The 18,304-nt window shown below is 48.1% G+C and overlaps 1 protein-coding gene across 3 annotated transcripts in view; it reads left to right on the top strand.

Moving 5' to 3' along the window:
- Positions 1-4,561: 4,561 nt before the first annotated feature.
- Positions 4,562-18,304, top strand: part of LOC144111861 (ankyrin repeat and BTB/POZ domain-containing protein 1-like) — a 34,714-nt gene continuing 20,971 nt past the window's right edge. For 2 of the 3 annotated variants that reach the window (XM_077644881.1, XM_077644880.1), the window contains exons 1-8: positions 4,562-4,783; positions 4,896-4,958; positions 5,055-5,110; positions 5,676-5,820; positions 8,023-8,182; positions 14,091-14,136; positions 15,366-15,482; positions 17,148-17,263. In XM_077644881.1, coding sequence (XP_077501007.1) covers positions 4,677-4,783; positions 4,896-4,958; positions 5,055-5,110; positions 5,676-5,820; positions 8,023-8,182; positions 14,091-14,136; positions 15,366-15,482; positions 17,148-17,263 — 810 coding nt within the window. In that variant the 5' untranslated portion in view covers positions 4,562-4,676. The remainder of the gene's footprint in view (positions 4,784-4,895; positions 4,959-5,054; positions 5,111-5,675; positions 5,821-8,022; positions 8,183-14,090; positions 14,137-15,365; positions 15,483-17,147; positions 17,264-18,304) is intronic. The other variant, XM_077644882.1, reaches the window with a different exon arrangement.

Below are 18,304 nucleotides of genomic sequence, written 5' to 3'. Positions count from 1 at the left end.
CTCCGTGCTGTCTTTTGCTGCACCTTACTTAAGATTCGACTGCCGGCAGTCGAATTCCGAAGTGCTATAAAAGCGCTGTTGCGAGCTATTTCAATTACGGATTCAGGCTCTTCAGACACTGAGAAAGACGTTCGAAGAACTTTCAGCGCGCTTCAAGGCCTCTGCATATTTTCCGATGCCTAGCGGAGGGCGCCCGGAAATCACCCCCGAGAACCCGCCTTGCTCATTTAGCTCTTCATAAGCAGCGATAAAAGAAAAAAAAAATGTCCTTCGGAACGAGATGGGCCGCGCTGCTAGCCCTGGCGTCCCAGTCGCCGCAGCAGAATGGCAGCGGCGAATCAGCAGTACCTGCCTGCTCAGAAGGCACAGCACAAATAACATGGCAGCTACAGCACAAAACACAGAAAATTGAGAGCGATTTAGAGAGCGGTACAGAATACGGCCCCTGCTGTCGCGTAGGTTTCATCGCCATTTTCTCGCAGAATGACACCGAACCCGTCGACCACAGAGAAGGCGTCTCTCAATTCACGTTCAATATTTACGAGCTAACATGCGTCGTCTGCTGAAAGCAGTCTGCGTGCGCACAACTTTTTTTACCAAGGAGGTGCAAAAAAGTTGTGCACGTGCAGACGGCTCTCAGCAGACGACGCGGCGCTCTGCGGAGCGCCAGTGCATCCGTTGCGGCCGCATATCGAAGCGAAGCGGCGCAGACGACGCATGTGTACCTGTAGGCGGGGCTTCACGTCGTCTGCTACAGCGCCCCAGCGCGCCGACATCGCGCTGCGGGAAAGCGCACTTCACTCGCTGGACCGCATTGTCGTTTGTGTTGCGTAAACTGAACGGCCAATCTTTTCAGTGCCACTAAACGAGTTAAATGCATTTATTGTTGTAAACTTCTCGACAATTGGGAGCACTCTGTCTGTGACGAGGGTAACGGAGTAGAGGTAATGCTGTGGTAATGCTGGTAATGCTGTGTGTCCGGAGATGGCGTCCCACTCGCTTTGCTTGGTCCGAGTGGTCACATATGATCAGTTTAGAGCGCAGGAGCCCATAGATCACTCGATACTACTACGATACTAGCTGCATGTTATTTCTTGGCCGTTTCTAGCTCATAATAGCTCCGTTGTCATTGAAAGCAACTTCTCTGCCGTTGGAATGCGGCATCCTGTCGACAAAGGTCAAATTCGTGCTGTCTGTCCTCAGCGTCGCTTTAATTTACTTATATGGAAACTTTATAATGTGTTTGGCGCCAATCTGCCCATTTCTGAGTGCGTCATTAAAAAGACGCCGTGCGGGAGATAAACGCGAGGACGCAGCCAAATCCCGGCAACGGCGGCCGCCTATCAAATGGAGGGGAAATGCAGCAAAAGACGCCCGCGTGCTGTGCAACGCCAGCGCATGTTTAAGAGCCACAGGACGACGAAATTAATCCGGAGCCCTCCACTACGCCCCTTCGTTCTCCCTTCCCCTTCTCACACCCTCTCTCCTTCATCACTTCCCTCACGGCGAGATTGAGCTGTCCACCGAGAGTGGGACAGTTACTGCGCCTTTCCTCATAACCAATTATTACTTCACAAGTACAAGTTCGCGGCGAGGGCTGTTTATGGGACAACCCCCTCCGCCAATCACGCGTCGCTCTTCCTCGCACCGCGGGTGAGAGAAAGCACGGGGCGAGATCAGCATACGTCGGGACCAGTACGCCCCCCCCCACCCCCCCCCCCCCCACCCCCCATCATAGCAACCACCACGACCACTAGGATCATGAGAGGTGACAACTTTTTTGTCAATGCTGCAGAGGCTAGGGAGGAAAGGGAAGGAGACAGGCTTTTGACACCGTGCCCTGGGGGAGTTGTTCATTGTTCGGCTAGGGGTGTGGAGGGGTGAAAGGGGGGAAACTATGGAGCCGAACAATGGACAACAAGGCAAGGGGACAAAGTCCCTCTCTCCTTTCCTGCCTAGCCTCTATACCGCATTGCCAAAAAAAAAAAATTGCTGGTGCTTAGCTCTGGTTAACCCTGGCCGAAAGCGAAAAGCTGCATCTCCCTGGCTACGTTTGTGGTCGAGCGACTGGCGGTTTCCATAGTATAACCATACTGAGATATGTGAGACAGGCGTAATTTCCTTTCCTTAGAACCAACTTTCATAATCCACTTTCCTTCCCTTACGGCGCAGATGGGGTGTCCACCGAGTATGTGAAACAGGCGTCATTTCGTTTCCTTAAAACCAACTTTATTTCATTTTCCTTCCCTTACGGACGCGTTTCGGGTGTCCACCAAGATATGTGAGACAGGCGTAATTTGCTTTCCTTAAAACAAATCTTCATTTCATTTTCCTTCCCTTATACGGGCGCGGTCCGGGTGTCGTCTCCACGGCAGGCGTCGCATCGATCACACCTAGTGCCATTTTCACATCAGAATGCACCGGCGTTTAATGCAGAACCCACTTTCATGACCCGTGCATGCGATGCCGACAGACACTTGACCGGAGGTAAAGGTCAAAGTCGAGATAGTTGGTGTAACAGTCGCTGTAGTTGACGTCATGTGTCGAACCTGGCTACCACCATTTGACCTCTATCTACATTAAAGCTGAAACTTGTGGCCACCGTGACCTCCAGCTACATTCAAGGTCAAACTTGCGGCCCCGCTGACGGCTCGAAAAGCTGGCGTAGTGAAGCTTTTCGCTTCAAAAAAGTTGCCTTCAGGTGACGCGCACGTTCACCACGCAACCCCGGATGATGTGTATAAGGTGAAGCTGCAACGATGTGCTGCAGCTAAGAAGCGGCGGCGTGCGGAAGAAACGCATGAAGACCGGGAACAACGTTTAGCTAAACGGCGTGCATATTGTAGTTGTCATGGAGAGCGCGAAAGAGACGCAACAACGACAGAACGAAGCGAGCAAGAGACAACGCGCTCAAGAGACGCCAGAAGAACGCGCCGCAAGACTGGAGAAGCGTCGTAACGCAGATGCGGCTAGAAGTGACACCTCCCTTAGTGCCTCTTCAACTGCGAAAGAGACCGCTTTGAATTCTCGAGAGCGTCGGAATGAGACGCTGCGTAGACAACGTGCCGAGGAAACGAAGCTTTCGCAATTCGACTTGGATTAACCAGAGCTAAACCACAGACAATTTTTTGAAAGAAGTCGAGGAAACACAGTGTTCGAATGGGACCGCTTCCCCCATTCCATGAGTTATGCATAGAGAGAGGACGACGAACTGAAAGGCAGGAAGGAAGGTTAACCCATTAATATGCCCCTGCCTCAATAATGGCACAACAACGCTCAACAATGACACAACAGCCGAACGCAGTATACCCACTGAGCCGCAGGGCGGGATCTAACGGCGAAGAAAATCTTCGCTGAGATAGGGCCAGGAATCCAACGCCGATACCGGAAAACTATCATGTTTTCGTCCATGGCTACGACATCGAAACACGCGAGCAGACACGTCTGCAATTTATTGTCCCCTAGTCGCAGCGGATGATGCAAGTGCAGCAGCAGGGGGGCGAACGCCGTCTCAAGTGACAACAGAGAAAGACTCCCTTTTAACTGCGACCATTAGGGGATCAACGAGCACTGTACTAAAGTGTACTAGAACTTAAGTAGCGTCTGGGGCGCGTCGCATCGACTCCATGCGCTAGTTGTACAGAAGATTTCGCATGTACGGGTGTTTCGGTCCTGCGTTTCAAAAAAAATGTTCACGGTCGACCCTCCAAGCCGATGGCTCCACAGATCGACGACAAATTACGCGAGCAGAAAAAAAAAGATGCAACGTTACGGTATCATCATCGAATTATTGAAGGGTACGTTACGAGTCCCTCGCATCAGGCTTCTTGTTTCCACTCTATTTTACAAAATTACAAACTTCATTGCAAAAGCGCAATGGACGCGCGACCGCGCGTCGCGTTCAACGCACATTGCGATACCGGCACATTTCAAGCTTCTGGAATAGAAGCGTGCTGGTTGATAAAATTACGGGTTTTATTAATCAAGAATAAGCGATATATGACCAGTAAGTGTCTTTACTTTTGAAGTTGATTAGTTTGGCGGACACCTGTTGCCGGTGCCCCAAGAAATTAATGCGCGTTGAGGCTCGGTAGCGCACAAGTTCTTTAGAAAAGTACCACTTACCTCTTTCCACTCGCAGTGCTCGTTCAAGGGATCTTCGTCCTCCATCGCGCTGCACAAACAAAACCCCTTTACAACACGTTGTTTCTCGCGGTCACACCGCAGTACCAACCTTGAATCCTAAACCGCCGTTCCACTTCAGCGAAGATTCCCTCCGCGTTTGGCCGCGAAAGCAACAGCCAAAATCCAGCTCGCGTGGATATCTTCGTAGTATTAGCTCTATGCGTTCCACGACGTTACAGTGTAACGACGTTCCGAAGTCGAAATGGCGAACTTTATACTTAGGTCATTAGGTGGCGCCCTCTCATAACAGAATACTTTTTATTTTAGTTAGCTGCATGTTTAAAACATGATCTTACTTTATAGTTGGCAATTTCACATAATTGTTTTTTTTGCGCATATACTATGTAATGTTTTTTTTTTGTACGGAACTACCAATAAACAATGGCTCATGTCCACTACCTCGTGTTTCCGGATCGCCGCTTGAATGTGCACAGCTTTCGGTTGTGTTAGTGGTGTGGAGAGCTTGGTAAAGTCGCGTGGACGGCGCAGGTATGCGGTTGGAGAAAGACGCCCTGATCGCCGAAAGTCACGATGGACTCCGGAGGAACACCTTGGAGCTGTTCCTCAGCTGCAGGACAGGCGACCTTGCCCGGGTGAAGTACGCGAAAAATCGAGCACCCAAGTCGACCCTTTGTCGTGTGTCGAATCCGGCACGGCATGATGACAGCTGTCAGCCTCCCGTCATTCACTTCTCCCTTATTTTTCTGAAGGTACCTCGTCGAAGAACAGGAAAGCGAGCTCAACGTGAGGGACAGATGGGACGGCACACCTCTGTGAGCGGCTCGATATCGCGACCTGACAAATTACTCAGGTTGCTGGTCGAAATCGAGCAGTCATTTCCTTCTCACAATTTTTTATTTCTTTTTTAGATACTACGCCTGTCTCTGCGGCCACAAGGACGTCGTCGAATATTTACTCTTCCAAGGTGGGCATTGTCGCGGGTTTCGCGCGCACACAATTCATAGCATGCATGCACGTTTTTCGTATTAATACTTTCATTCACATGGGCAACTGGCGTGGTTATCGTTTCTTTAACATTGATATGCCTATTGTGCACCGTAAGGAGCTGGATCTACTGATGTCACATAAAATGATATTCACCAGTGTCCCCATTCATTTCCCCTCTCCAAGTTTCACTTTATACCGGCTGATCGTGTGTATGTGTGTTCAGGTAGCATATTGAGGTTCGGTTAAGTTCCACCGAATGCACTGCCGATCAACATCACTGAAAAAAAAAAACGCACATATTTGTTCCACATACCTCATATTGCAATGGGGCTAACAGTGCACTTAAAAGGAATGAGTTGCTTTTAATCGGTATGCTTTTAAATGCTGTACATGAGCTCATGCGTGTTTTTGCTAGCTTATCTCTAAACCTATTGCTATACATAGTGTGCTAATTTTATGCGTGCAGATTTGTTCCAGCAGCTTTCCTTTCGTGAGAGCACGCATGCTAGTTTACCTTTTCTTTTTACCGCACTCATTCGCAGGCGCAAGCTGTGTGGCCAACACCTTCGATGGCGAGCGCTGTCTGTATGCATCGCTGAGCCTGGAGATTCGAGATCTCCTGCGAGACCGAAAAGTGATCACGTCGAACACGATGCGCCGGGACACCTATGATGAATTCTTGCGCAGGTACGAACTTCTTTAAATTTTGCCACGATGTTGGACAGTTCCCGTTGTGGTATATGCAAACGATCAGGGCTGACTAGCCTAACAGCCCCGTGACCTCAATGACCAGTTCTGCATATATGGGCATTAACCCGTTAACCTTTTCTATTTCACTATATGCCTTATGTCTGCTCGTGACCGGCCCCTGTTTTACTCGCTTTCCGTTCTGAGCATGCTAACGAGCAAGCTGGCAGGACAAGGCACTGTATGCTGGTCCTTACAATGAGTTTCATGTCAGCTAGTTATCGAGGTGCACTGCAGGAGAGTCCCCATCAGTATGATTTCAATGACGTTGCGATGAGGACAGAAAATTCAATATTGTGGCTATTGCTGTCACTGCCATATCAGTGAATGTCACACATTATGTACTAGCTTACTGGTATGCCTAATGTACTGGGTCTTCTGTTGGTTTCGGAAAGAGGTATACCACACACTTTTCCTACCTACACCACGAGCTTGCTCTTACTCAATTTTAGAACGCAGCTCCTAGGCACCCGTTCCTACATTCCGTGTCGGCGTTGGTGTTGTCGGCGTAACCGGTTGTCCATGGATGGATGGGTACGGCTGTTGTTTGATTTCTAACCTTGCTTGAACATCTGGTCCAACATCCAAGTAGCAGAGCGAAGCGCCACCTGGAAGGTGACTGCCACGGGAAGATGCCGGAGAGTGGTTAAAAGCATAACATGCCACCTGTCAGCGATGGCAGGTGTCGCGCGAACAGCTGCGCTCAAATTTCGCATTACCGGCTATCATCAGTTTTTTGTGCAGTCTGTCAGTTTTTTGTGCAGTTTTTTCTGCTTTCAGTTACGTATACCAAAGTGCATGACTTTGCAGAACATCAACTTGCAGGAGTTCAGATGAAACCTAAGATCTGTTTTCTTACTTATTTTGATATACTTTCACATCCACATACTGACTTACATGGTACATTGTACAGTCACTGATGGTGCCCTGCTTCTGCTGCTGTGGTCTCTTTGGTGTGACAAACACAGTACATCTGAATGAATGTTCCAGCTGCCAACATTAGCTTTAAACGTACCGCTGGAATGCTTTTGTGGGTCAGTTGAAAGTTGTAACAGCAATGCAAGCATCATTTAAAAGACTCTGAACACAAATCCGTCAAGGTCTTGTTCTACTGACAGCCAATAGTTTCAGTTCTCATGGCTCTGTTGGTGTTTGTTTGAAAGCAAAAGATGCTCTCATTGCTGCAAAATTTGGAGCTAAAGCCGCAACATTTTTGTTTCACTGCTGCAAATAAAGCTTGGCAGTGGTGGCATTATGGTTGATGGTCTTGCATTGCTTAGTATTTGATTTCGTGCTAAAGCTGCATGAGTAATAGTTCTAGTAAAAAAAAAAAATCTCATTTATGTGCAAGTAGCTATTTGACTTTTTTTACCCCTTCTGCCCCGCTTCTGCTACAGAGGTGACGTTTGCTCGCTTCATACTAACTTGCGCCGGACTTCGGGAGGCACGCAAGCAATACCTCGGTATTCAGGGTTACCACCACAGCCGGCCACCAGACACTCGGATCTGGACTAATGGACCCCAATACCGGGCCTTGTTGGCATTTATAGCCGACACCGCCTTGCACAAGTACATATAACTCTCCTATGCACATATAACTCTCCTATGCCGAAGGGCATATTTGTGCAATAATAATAAAAAAAAAGTGGTGACCGATTAACCTAGGCCAACTTTAATTGTCCTCTCTAACCCTCTTTATTTGTTACTGGTGGCACAGTGTGCAGCATGGTTCGAGTGAGCAACTGTAAGGTGGAGAAAGGTGGCAGGGTTTGAGTGGAAATCTGCTGGAGGACATTTTTTTTTCTTCTAGATTCCCTGTCACCATACCTGACAGCTGCATATGGTACTGAAATACTAGACGTCAACAGGCTCTGCGGCCACTGCCAATTTTCTGTTTACAGCCTTGCAAGTTCACGAAGTTAGCATGCATTGAAAGTGAAACTGCCAAAACAGTTCTTTGAAAATGAAAACACCAAGTATTGTGGGTGCACTGCGTTGTCTTGGGAAGGCATGGTGACGAGAGAGAGTAGACCAACTGACGTGTAGAGTTGGTCTCAAAAAGGGTAGCATGGCCCTTTGTTCTCCTGGAAGTTCTTTACAATAAAAAAAATCCAGTCTACAATGAAAATTTCATGCTTGCAGGTGCTTGGAGGACAGTCAGCACTGTGATGTATCATTCAGTGTACAAGGGGAAATAATTCCTGCTCACCGCTGTGTGTTGGCGGCACGCTGTGACTTTTTCCGCCGTTCACTGCTTGACAAGTGGGCAGGACGGCAGCTGATTCCAGTTACTCACCATGCAGTAAGTGTGCCGTAATGCTGCCTGCAACAACTTGCCATTCTTTCGTAACGTCGTTTATACTAAGTATTTGTCCTCTGCAGCTATGTGGTTAGTATGTGCCAATTTTTGGGGCCCCAGTCACTGCGGCACACCCCTGGTTTCAATCACAGGTCACCATTTCGTCTACATTTGCCACAAACTACTTCCCGTGCATGTTAAAGGGGCCATGCAACAATATTTAATATGGAAGAGCAGTCGGTATTTTATCATTCGTCATCGCAACAGAAAAATTTTTAAGCTACTGTTGTATCGTAGTAATGATAATTAGCAATGAAACAGTACACGTAGCATACGGTCGAGCCGATCTGTATTCTCCTACTTCGTCGTCTTCTCTCCCCCCATGCGCGCGAGTGCGTGCAGCGCACTTGCCACACTTCATCTTTATCACATTTCCGCCGCACTTAAAAAAAACTAAATGTCTAGCGGATGTCATAGTCTTTGAACCATGCGGGCCGCTTCTTTTTGCGAGTACTTCGGCGAGGCGGCGCAGGAGGTGAAGCCGCAGTTGCCGCTGCGGATTTACTACACAAGGGTTGAGGAGCGGCTGCCGATTCCGGAGCAGGCGGAACGGCTGGCATCATATGGATTGAAGGCGCGTCCGAAGAAGGACCCTGGACCACGGTTCCGGACTGTGGACTGGGCGGCGGCATTCGGTTGCCGTCGATAGGCGGCGAAATATCAGCGAAAAAGGCCGCTGGAGCTGAGGAGGACAGTTGCTGCTGAACTACTTCTGGGCGAACCGCAGAAAACTTGGACGAGTGCCACACTCGCCCATCATCCAGCAGATAAGATGCAGGTCCACGCTGCTCCACAACCTTCCGAGGCTCCGAAAACCGAGCTGACAGTTTGCCTCGCACATTTGGTTTGCGGACACGCACGTACTGGCCAATCTGAAAGTCACGACACTGGGCGCCACTCCGCTGGTCCGCATAAAGCTTGTATTGCGCTTGTTTCTCGTCAAGCCTCTGCCGCAAAAGCTTAAGCGCTTTTGTCGGATCCATTGAGAAGGACTGATCCGGCAGTCCTACGACGTTAAGTCTTGTGCGGGGCAACCGGCCATGAAGTAGGACAGCTGGTGCAATTCCTGTCGTGGCATGGGGCGTACAGCGGTAGACACCGAGGTAGTCCACAATCGCTGTACGTAGGTCGCGTCGCTCGCACAGAGCTAGCTGAATGTAGGACTTAAGCACTCGATTGAATCGTTCAACGAGTCCATTAGCTTGGGGATGGTACACTGAAGAGTAGCAATGGCGTATCCCCCGTTCGCGGAGGAAAGTTTGCATGGCCATCGATGAAAATTGAGGTCCGTGGTCAGAGACAATCTCTTGAGGGTAACCCTCACGAGCGAAGAGGCCAAGCAGGAATTCTTGAACGGTTTGAGTTGTGATGGCATCAGCGAAGACAACTTCTGGCCACTTACTGTAATAATCCATGAGAGTAATCGCGAAGCGGCAGCCACTGGGAGCTTGGTCGAAAGGCCCCACGATATCAATGGCAACCTTATCCCAAGGTTTCTCTGGGAAGGCGACAGGTTGCAGAGGAGCTGCCACCGGACGAGCCGATTTGTCACAGGACTGGCACACGACGCATGTCCGTACCATTTCTTCGACGTGCTCGTCCATTCGCGGCCACCAGTAGAGCTCTCGCAGTCGACTTTTCGTGCGGCTGATCCCGGGGTGTGACTCGTGCGCGATGTCCATGAGGCGTCGTCGCAAACTTTCGGGAACGACGAGCCTGTCACCTCGGTACAAGACGCCTTGCACGACGGACAGCTCCGAGCGCAGGAGATAGTATGGCCTAAGGTTCTCCGATAGGGATTTCTTGTCCGGCCATGTCGCCGATGTAAACTGAATGGCTTGAGCAACTGCCGCGTCGCTGATGGTTGCCTCTTGAAGCTCTTGTAGAGTCACGGCTGGCGATAGCAGGCAGACGAAGTCGTCGTCACTGGCGTCGAACTCACTGGGCTCACTGCACGATGTGGTCGGTAAGGGAAGGCGAGACAGAGCATCCACAACAGAGTTGTCATTGCCTTTGCGGTACTCTACAGTGTAGTTGTAGCACAACAGGCGAGCCGACCAACGTGAAATTCGCAACGGCCGATGGCCCGTTCCTTTCGTCGACAGCAAAATGACAAGTGCACTGTGGTCGGTGCGTAGAACAAAAGGCCGGCCCCACAAATACACGTGCCACCGTTCGCACGCCCAAACGCAAGCTAGGGCCTCACGTTCACCAACAGAGTACTTTCTTTCTTGGGGTGTCAAGGTATGGGAGGCAAACGCAACAGTTTGCAGGGAATGGCCGTTGTCTTGCTGAAGCACTGCCCCAAGGCCATATCCGGAAGCGTCAGTCGTTAAGACCACGGGAAGGGCAGGATCAAAAAAATGCAACACGTCACATGACGTCAACATGGACTTCAGTAGTTTGAAGCTTGAATCCGCAGCAGCAGTCCAAGTGAAGGCGGAGTCGCTGCCTCGAATTAGGGCGCGCATAGGCTCAACGACGTCGGAGTAATGCGGGATAAACTTGGAGTAGAAACCCGCAAGTCCAAGGAGGGAGCGAAGCTCGCTGATGTTAGATGGAGTCGGAGCCTTCGTAATCGCCTCGATGGCAGAAGAAAGCGGAAACAGTCCTTCACCGCTGACAACATGCCCCAAGAAAGTGAGCTTCGGAACATCGAAGACACATTTGTGGTTGAGCTTGAGTCCAGCTTGGGACAGGCGCTCGAGAACAGCACGAAGGTTGGTCAGGTGCTCCTGTCGGGAGGTGCCATGGACTATGATGTCGTCGATGTAGAAGAGGACACCTTTGCACCCTTTTAAAATTAAGTGCATCATCTTCTGAAAAGCCGAAGGCGCCGAAGCAAGGCCGAAACACACTCGTTTGAAGCGGAAGAGGCCATCATGGGTAATGAATGTGGTCAATTCCCGACTCTCAGGGCTAAGTGGTACTTGATGGTAAGCCGAGGCAAGGTCCAACTTCGAAAAACGCTGTGACCCGGCCAAGCTATGTAGAAGTTCTTCCGTTTGAGGCAAAGGAAAACTGTCGACCACAATAGTCTTGTTCGGCTCACGCAAATCGACGCACATTCGGATGGAGCCATCTTTTTCCGAGCCACGACTATGGGTGAAATCCCGTTCAATGAAAACCCGTTCAATGATGTCTTGAGCTTCAAGCTTCTGGAGTTCCTCGGACACCTGCTGACGAATGGCAAACGGCAGCCGTCGGAGCTTGCAAGCAACAGGAGAAACGGAATCCTGCACTCTGACTTTGTGCACGTAGCCACGAGCAACTCCGAGTTCCTTGGAGAAGAGATGTTCGAAGTGTGGACGTAGCTCAGGAGGTAACAGAGGCGTATCCGGTGTCATGGAAAGACATTCCAACGATGCACCTTTGATCTTCATTTGTAGAGCGGCAATGGAATCCAGGCCCAGCAGCGTTGTGCCTCCCGAGACAACGTACAACAGGATGCAGGCGGTACGGTCGTGGAACTTTGCTGTGGCAACAAAACACCCTTGGACTATAATCCGAGACTTAGAATAGTCCAATAGTTGAACTGCAGTTGATTTAAGCGGGAAACATTTAGCGAAGAATCGGTGGTATAGATCTTCAGAAATAATTGACACAGATGAGCCGGTGTCAATCAGGAAGCGGATGAACTTGCCTTCAATCAGGACTGATGCGAAAATTCCGTTTTTTTGACTTTCAACATTGAGAATAGATGCACTGCTGGAGCCATCCGGCATCGACGATGTGTCAGCAGTATCTGCAACTTGCTGAACTTGAACAGGACGGTCGGACAACTAGTAGAGAGAGTCGAAATGGCCCACCTTGCCGCACAGACGACACTTGCGGTTGCGGGCTCGGCATGCAGGGTTGTTCGCTAGGTGAGTTGTAGAACCGCAGCGGTAGCACATGCGCTCTGGTATTGCAGCAGCAGGTTGTGATGGTTGACTTTGGCACTTGCAGCAATGGGCCTGAGGTGGTGTTTGTCTCGATCCACGCTCGCATCTCACACGATGTACTGGAGCGTCCTCCTCAGCCAATTCCCTGGCTTCCCGAGAAGCTTGCTCACACTGTCGAGCAAGGAGCATGGCGCGCGACAGAGTCAAGGAGGAGCCTTCCATGAGTAGGCGCTCACGCAGATGGCAACTCGAGGTCTTCTCCACCAGCTGGTCCCTGATCATATCGTCCGCCATGGTCCCAAACCCGCAGTCGGCGACAAGACTGCGAAGGACAGCGACGTATTCATCGGTTGTCTCTCCTGGAGCCTGAACTCGACGGCGAAAGCGATGACGTGCGGCGATTACATTCACGGACGATTTGTAATGCTCCGACAGGATGGATATCGCCGCATCAAATTCGTCAAGGCGGGGCGTCTCGTCACCGGAGTGCGAAGCCGCAGCTGTAGGCGCTGGAGGGGACGACGGCGGCGCCAATGTATAAAAAATGCGCTGACCTTCCAGTCCGAGGCAATTCAGCAGGATGGCCTTCCGCCTGTCCGCGCCCAGAGTAGAGGCACCAGAGGCCAGCATGTAATTCCGGAACGCCAGCTCCCATTGCTCCCATGGAAGGGCAGGACGACCAGGAGTCGGCAGGAAGGGTGGTGGTGGCTGAAGCCCAGAAAAGCTCATGACGGATGGTGAGCAGGCCACGTGAAGGTCCCGAATCAAAACAGCATCCTCGTCGCCAAAATATGTTGTATCGTTGTAATGATAATTAGCAATGAAACAGTACACGTAGCATACGGTCGAGCCGATCTGTATTCTCCTACTTCGTCGTCTTCTCTCCCCCCATGCGCGCGAGTGCGTGCAGCGCACTTGCCACACTTCATCTTTATCACAGCTACCTTCGTTAAAACCAAAGATACCTGCGATTAAAAATGACGCTCCTCCTCTCCCGCTTCAACCCGTACGTGCCGAGGCTCCACACACACGAAAATGAATAAATAAACAAAACAGGTCGGGAGTGTGTCTCGTTCTGCCCACGCCACTTGGGCACACCCAATGAGAAGGCTCGCTCAGATTCCCTGCTCTGTGTCGGCGGGAGAACTGTGGCTAAGAACACATGGTGGGATGTCGCCCTAATCGGCTGCGAGCTGAGACTTTAAAAAAATTAATTGTAAATTGTAGGTATATGCAGAGCTTTTAAATTTGACTCGAATACTCACAAAAAAAAATGCTACAGATTTGTTGCGCTAGAATATGATCATCAAGATCATTTCAGGGTCCTTTTAGCACTACGTTATATTGCTGACAATTTATTTACCTGAACAGTAGCACTGAAACATGTTCTTTGCATTTTGTGAGGAGAAAACATTTTGAAGCCCGATGATAATCATTCTTTCGGTTTGATGTATTGCTTAATCTAAAGTACTTTGGGCATGTTGGCTGAATTCTGTGATGTGTGCACTTCTCAAGCATGTGTTGCTTGTAATCTTTTTATTGAATGTTCTTTTTGTTTGTTCTGTTAGTGTGCAGGAAAGCAGCTTTTCCTCATAGTACAGAATCGGGAAGTTTATGCTTTAAAATGAACCATTTGTTCTGATAGTGTCATGCACTAGTAACATCTGGTGGCAAGGAATGCAAGCCATGCTTTTTATTTTTGTTGCCCTAAACATAGGTCACAGAGCAGGGCGAAGAGTTCTAAACTCTTGCTGAAGATGGATTACAGGCTTTTATCAGTGTGCTTCACTGTGGAAAACGATAGAAAAATGAGTAGCTCAGTGTGCTTTAAATTGTGTGTGTTTGCTAAAAATGTAATAAAAAATGCTATAAAAGATGCAGCTCATGGGTAGACACAGTTACCTTCCTAGCTACTAGATGCCACTGGCATGCAACTGGTACCTAGCGCACTCTTTTGTTCTCTTCAGGTTGATGGTGCTGTGTTCAGGATCATCACTCAGTATCTGTACACAGGTGGGTATATTAAGTGATAGTTTTCAATAAGCATGAAGCAGTTATCCACAAGCTGTTAGAATGCTTCCTTTTAAAATGATTTTGTTGAATACTTGCAAGTTTGCCCACTAATTAGTAAATTGTAGTCTATGAGGGACTTTGCTGGCTTAGTGTGCGACTCTTTCTTGTTTGTTTTTATTATTATAATTTACTTTTGTTGATATTTTATCTAGTCTGAAAAGGAAAATTTTGCCTTCTTGCCTTTCCTCTTGTTATGAAGTCAGGGTAAATGCCTAAATTAACTGCTATGCAGTTTTTCTCAGCATGCAAGGAGTAGCGGTCGCATTTCACTAAGGCAAGGCGCTATGCTATTTTCTGCACGGGAGCCAGGCTCACAAAAGGATTTTCTTGTGTGTATGCATTTGAAACATCATTATCTCAGTCATTATTAGGGCAGTAGAGCCAGGCCAGTAGTTGTGAGCTGATGGGGAATGTGGGCAAGTCCGTGGTTATAGCAAGAAGCCATTGCTGTTGGGACCACTGCAGCTTTCTGCACACGGCTACTGCTTGAACAATGCAGCTGGATGCAGAATAGAAATTAATGAGCTGATGCGCTTCTCTTGAACATCAGCATTGTGCAATACTTGAGTGCACTGTCAAGCCACTAAGGGGAGCAAAGCAGTTTCATACAACATAGCTTCGTAAGCTGTCACTGTGGCTGCGGTAGCGTGTTCAGAGAGAAGTGTTTGTTGCTCCAAGCTATGATCACCTCCCTTCCATGTCATCCTCCCGAGTGAAATGGTCTGGTTGCAATACAGAAAGACTAGTGCACCTATGAAAGTGCTCAAAAGCAGCTTTTGTTGCGCAATCATGTACAAGCGCAAAAAACAAGGACAAAGAAGGACTGGACAACTGGTCCTTGTTTTTTGCGCTTGTACATGATTGCAATGCACCAACTCGCCCAAAGGTCTGTGCTTTTGGTGCACAAATTAAGTTTAACATGGCCTGGTGGGCTTAATGTTCAGTGGGAGGCAGCTTCAGAAATGTGGCTACTTCAATGGAGTTCCCTTCTTATCGAAAACCATCATGTAATGCGAGAGCAGAGGTGTTGCCAAAGGGTGTGCACTTGAGCGCACAGCCCCTGCTATTCAGTTGCTTGTCACTATAGCACATTTCTTGCTGACAGATTCAAAGCTGTTTCCAGAGCTCGTATCTAAGTAAGCACTGATACGTTGTTGCATTACTTGCAGGCCGACTTGAGATGCAAGCCAAGCATTTTGAGAGTTTTCTCGAGCTTGCATCACGATGCCAGCTCATTTCTCTCATTGCGGATGTCAAGGAAGCTTTAGCAGAAGTGCTGAATCAGGGTGAGTGAGTGCGCATGCGCTCAAGCACGGCTGTGATTTGGAATGTTTGGACATGTCGTTGCCTCTGAAGCCAGATAGGTTAGCTGAACACATAAATGACAGCAAAATGGGCGCATGGATGCTTCACACTATGAGATTGTCGATGCTGCTCGACGCATACTCTGTCGCATTAATCGCTTTGATCGTCTATTAATTTTTCATTGATCTTCACATTTAATAGTTGTGCTGTATTTTAGCTACCACTGAGGGAACCATACATCCATGGGGCAGCCTTTTGTGAAGGCCTGCAGGATGAAGTAGGACTTAACTATGGCTGATGACTCCAGCTGTGACTTTCACATGTCTTGTGCCCCCGACAAGCACGTTGGCACCTTCCTTCAGTGTGTTCAGCGAGTATAGCTTGTGCTAACCACTACTTTGTTTAGAAATGACCATTTGAGGACTCTGTTGTGCCTTTCATGTGTGAAGTACAATGGTATTTTCACATGGAGTTGCTCTGTGTCATCACAAGCATTCCTCTAGATTGTGCTGGGACTGTACAGCATGCATGCCTTCCTGTGCATGACATTATTTGGCTTTGGGGGTGCGCTTCAGAACACAGACCTAATCTAACCTATGTGAACACCTTTGACTGTGCATTGATTGTGTGCATGCAAGTGTGCATGCAAGCATGCATGTGTATGGCACTTCTTTCATTGCTGTCATCTAGAGTGGCATGTCAGGTGCATAGACAAGGTAAAGCCTTCACCATGGTAAAGAGTGCCTCTCAGTGTCTCTCTTTTCTGTAAAAATTGGGCTTTATAAGTCAGCATGGTCCTGATAGGGCCCATCAGCTGACGCTTCATGGTGAAGCCTTGTTGTTTCATTTAGGTGAACTACTGGTGTCCCTCAGATTTTTTTTTGTATAAAAGAGAGTTTGATTGAAACTAAAGTTGAACATATAAAAGAGGGCTTGACATTTGCAGAAATCTTAGGCTCAGTGACCTGGCCCAGTTATACGATAGCATTATTTTTCAGTAAAGATGCAGACTGAAATCTGCAATAAAGACAGAGTCGTACGGTATGGGCCAAGTACTCACAGTGGTGGTGCATTGAGTGCATTTCACCAATCACACTGTTGTGGTGCAAAAGCATTGAGGTTTTTAGATTATGTTTCTTGATAACTGTACGATAACAGGTGAGGATTTAAGCTTTCCTAACCTCACCTAGATTGCTGGGAGTAGTAGGGATATCGAAAATTTTATGGTTTGATTGGTACATACAGCATTGAACAGTATGTTCATGAAGCATTGCTCGGAACATCATAGATTTCACATTACTGTGTGATGGCTTGTGCATTGGCGCGATGTACGTATAAGTCCATGAACTAGTGACTGCGGAATCACAGCACTGTGCTCACCCTTTCACAGTTAGCACCATGCAGTCATGGCACAAGGAAGACGTGTTTCTGCATTAGGGCTTGGTGTTGGAGCTTAGAGTTGCTCACTTTCCTTGCGCAACAACTCTCAGTGTACTTACCGAAGCAGCAGAGGTAATCGGCCCAATATTGGAACCATATTGGCCAAGTCCGGCCCTACAAAGTAGCAGAGTGAAACCATCCATTTCCAATATTGGACTGATTACCTGTGCTGTTTGGGTAGTAAGTAAGTTCTTTTTTCCATGCAGGAAGCCAGAGAAGTGGTGTCAGCGCAGAGAGTGAGACCATCCTTCTTGAGCCCACACATTACCGGGAGCAGCTTCAGAGGGACTTCTCCACATTGCCCGTTGAGCTTGCATCAGGGGTAAGCTGCTGGGCTGATTTGTTATTTTTCTGTTTCTTTTTTTATTAATTTTTGTAAGGTCACTTGTGCTCTCTACTTGTTCATTCATCCATGTGCCCATTCACTCACTTGGCTTTTATGGTGCATATACAGGCTATGCAAAACTGGGTAGTGAAAAAGCAGCAGTGAAACACAACCACTGGAAACAGCTAGCTCAGCGGGGCGTGATAAGTCTGAGCTGGCTTGAGCTGATGACAGTTTCTCTTTGCCAATGGTTTGCTGGTTTTTTTTTATTATGAGGCCTTTTGGTGAAATTTTCACAAATCTTACTTGTTGATTTGAATATGTTCTAGTATACGTTCATGAGTAATGAGTGCAGCAGGAAGTGATTTTTGTGTGTGTTGTGTTGTGGTTTATGGCACATAGGCAACTGAGGCCATCATGCGCCAAGAACAAGCTGTAGGAAAAGTCTTTTGTTGAATATTATAGAAGTGCAAGAATCACCCTTGCTCTAGCGGCCCTCAAACATTAATATTACCCAGTGAATATAGGTGATTTTTGCTTTGAATTTTTATTTTCTCTGTTATTAATTAATGGTCAATACATTACTGTTGCTGCACTTTACCAAGGGTGGTGGAGGCCTTTGTTGGGCCTTCTAAGTACCATTAGTCCAGGCCTTCCCTTGCAGGTTAAGGAGCGAAATAAAGTGAAAGTCAAAAAGACAGAGTAAAAATTATTGCAGGGTTTAGTTGTATCCCTGCAGGAATTTTAATACTGTTACTTCATTCAGTTCCCTCGGGTACATATACAAGTATTATTGCTGTTGCTAATGGCGAAGGCCTTTAAAAGTTCACACACATCTTGTCCTCGCTCTTTGCTCAGTAGCATTAGCAAGTCTTTGGCACCACTGCATTACAAAGAAAAGTAATTGTGACATCAAACCAGCCGTAGAAAGAAATTTGACAAGGCCAAATGCGAGAGATAAAATGACTTGGACTTCTCAAAATTTTTTAGGTCTTATCATGTATGTGTATTAAGTTCCAGGCTTTCATCATCAATTGT

The sequence above is a fragment of the Amblyomma americanum genome, unplaced genomic scaffold (assembly GCF_052857255.1).
Source record: "Amblyomma americanum isolate KBUSLIRL-KWMA unplaced genomic scaffold, ASM5285725v1 scaffold_12, whole genome shotgun sequence".
Lineage (NCBI taxonomy): Eukaryota > Metazoa > Arthropoda > Arachnida > Ixodida > Ixodidae > Amblyomma > Amblyomma americanum.
Note: the sequence above shows the minus strand (reverse complement) of the source record. Positions and strands in the feature narration are given on the sequence as shown.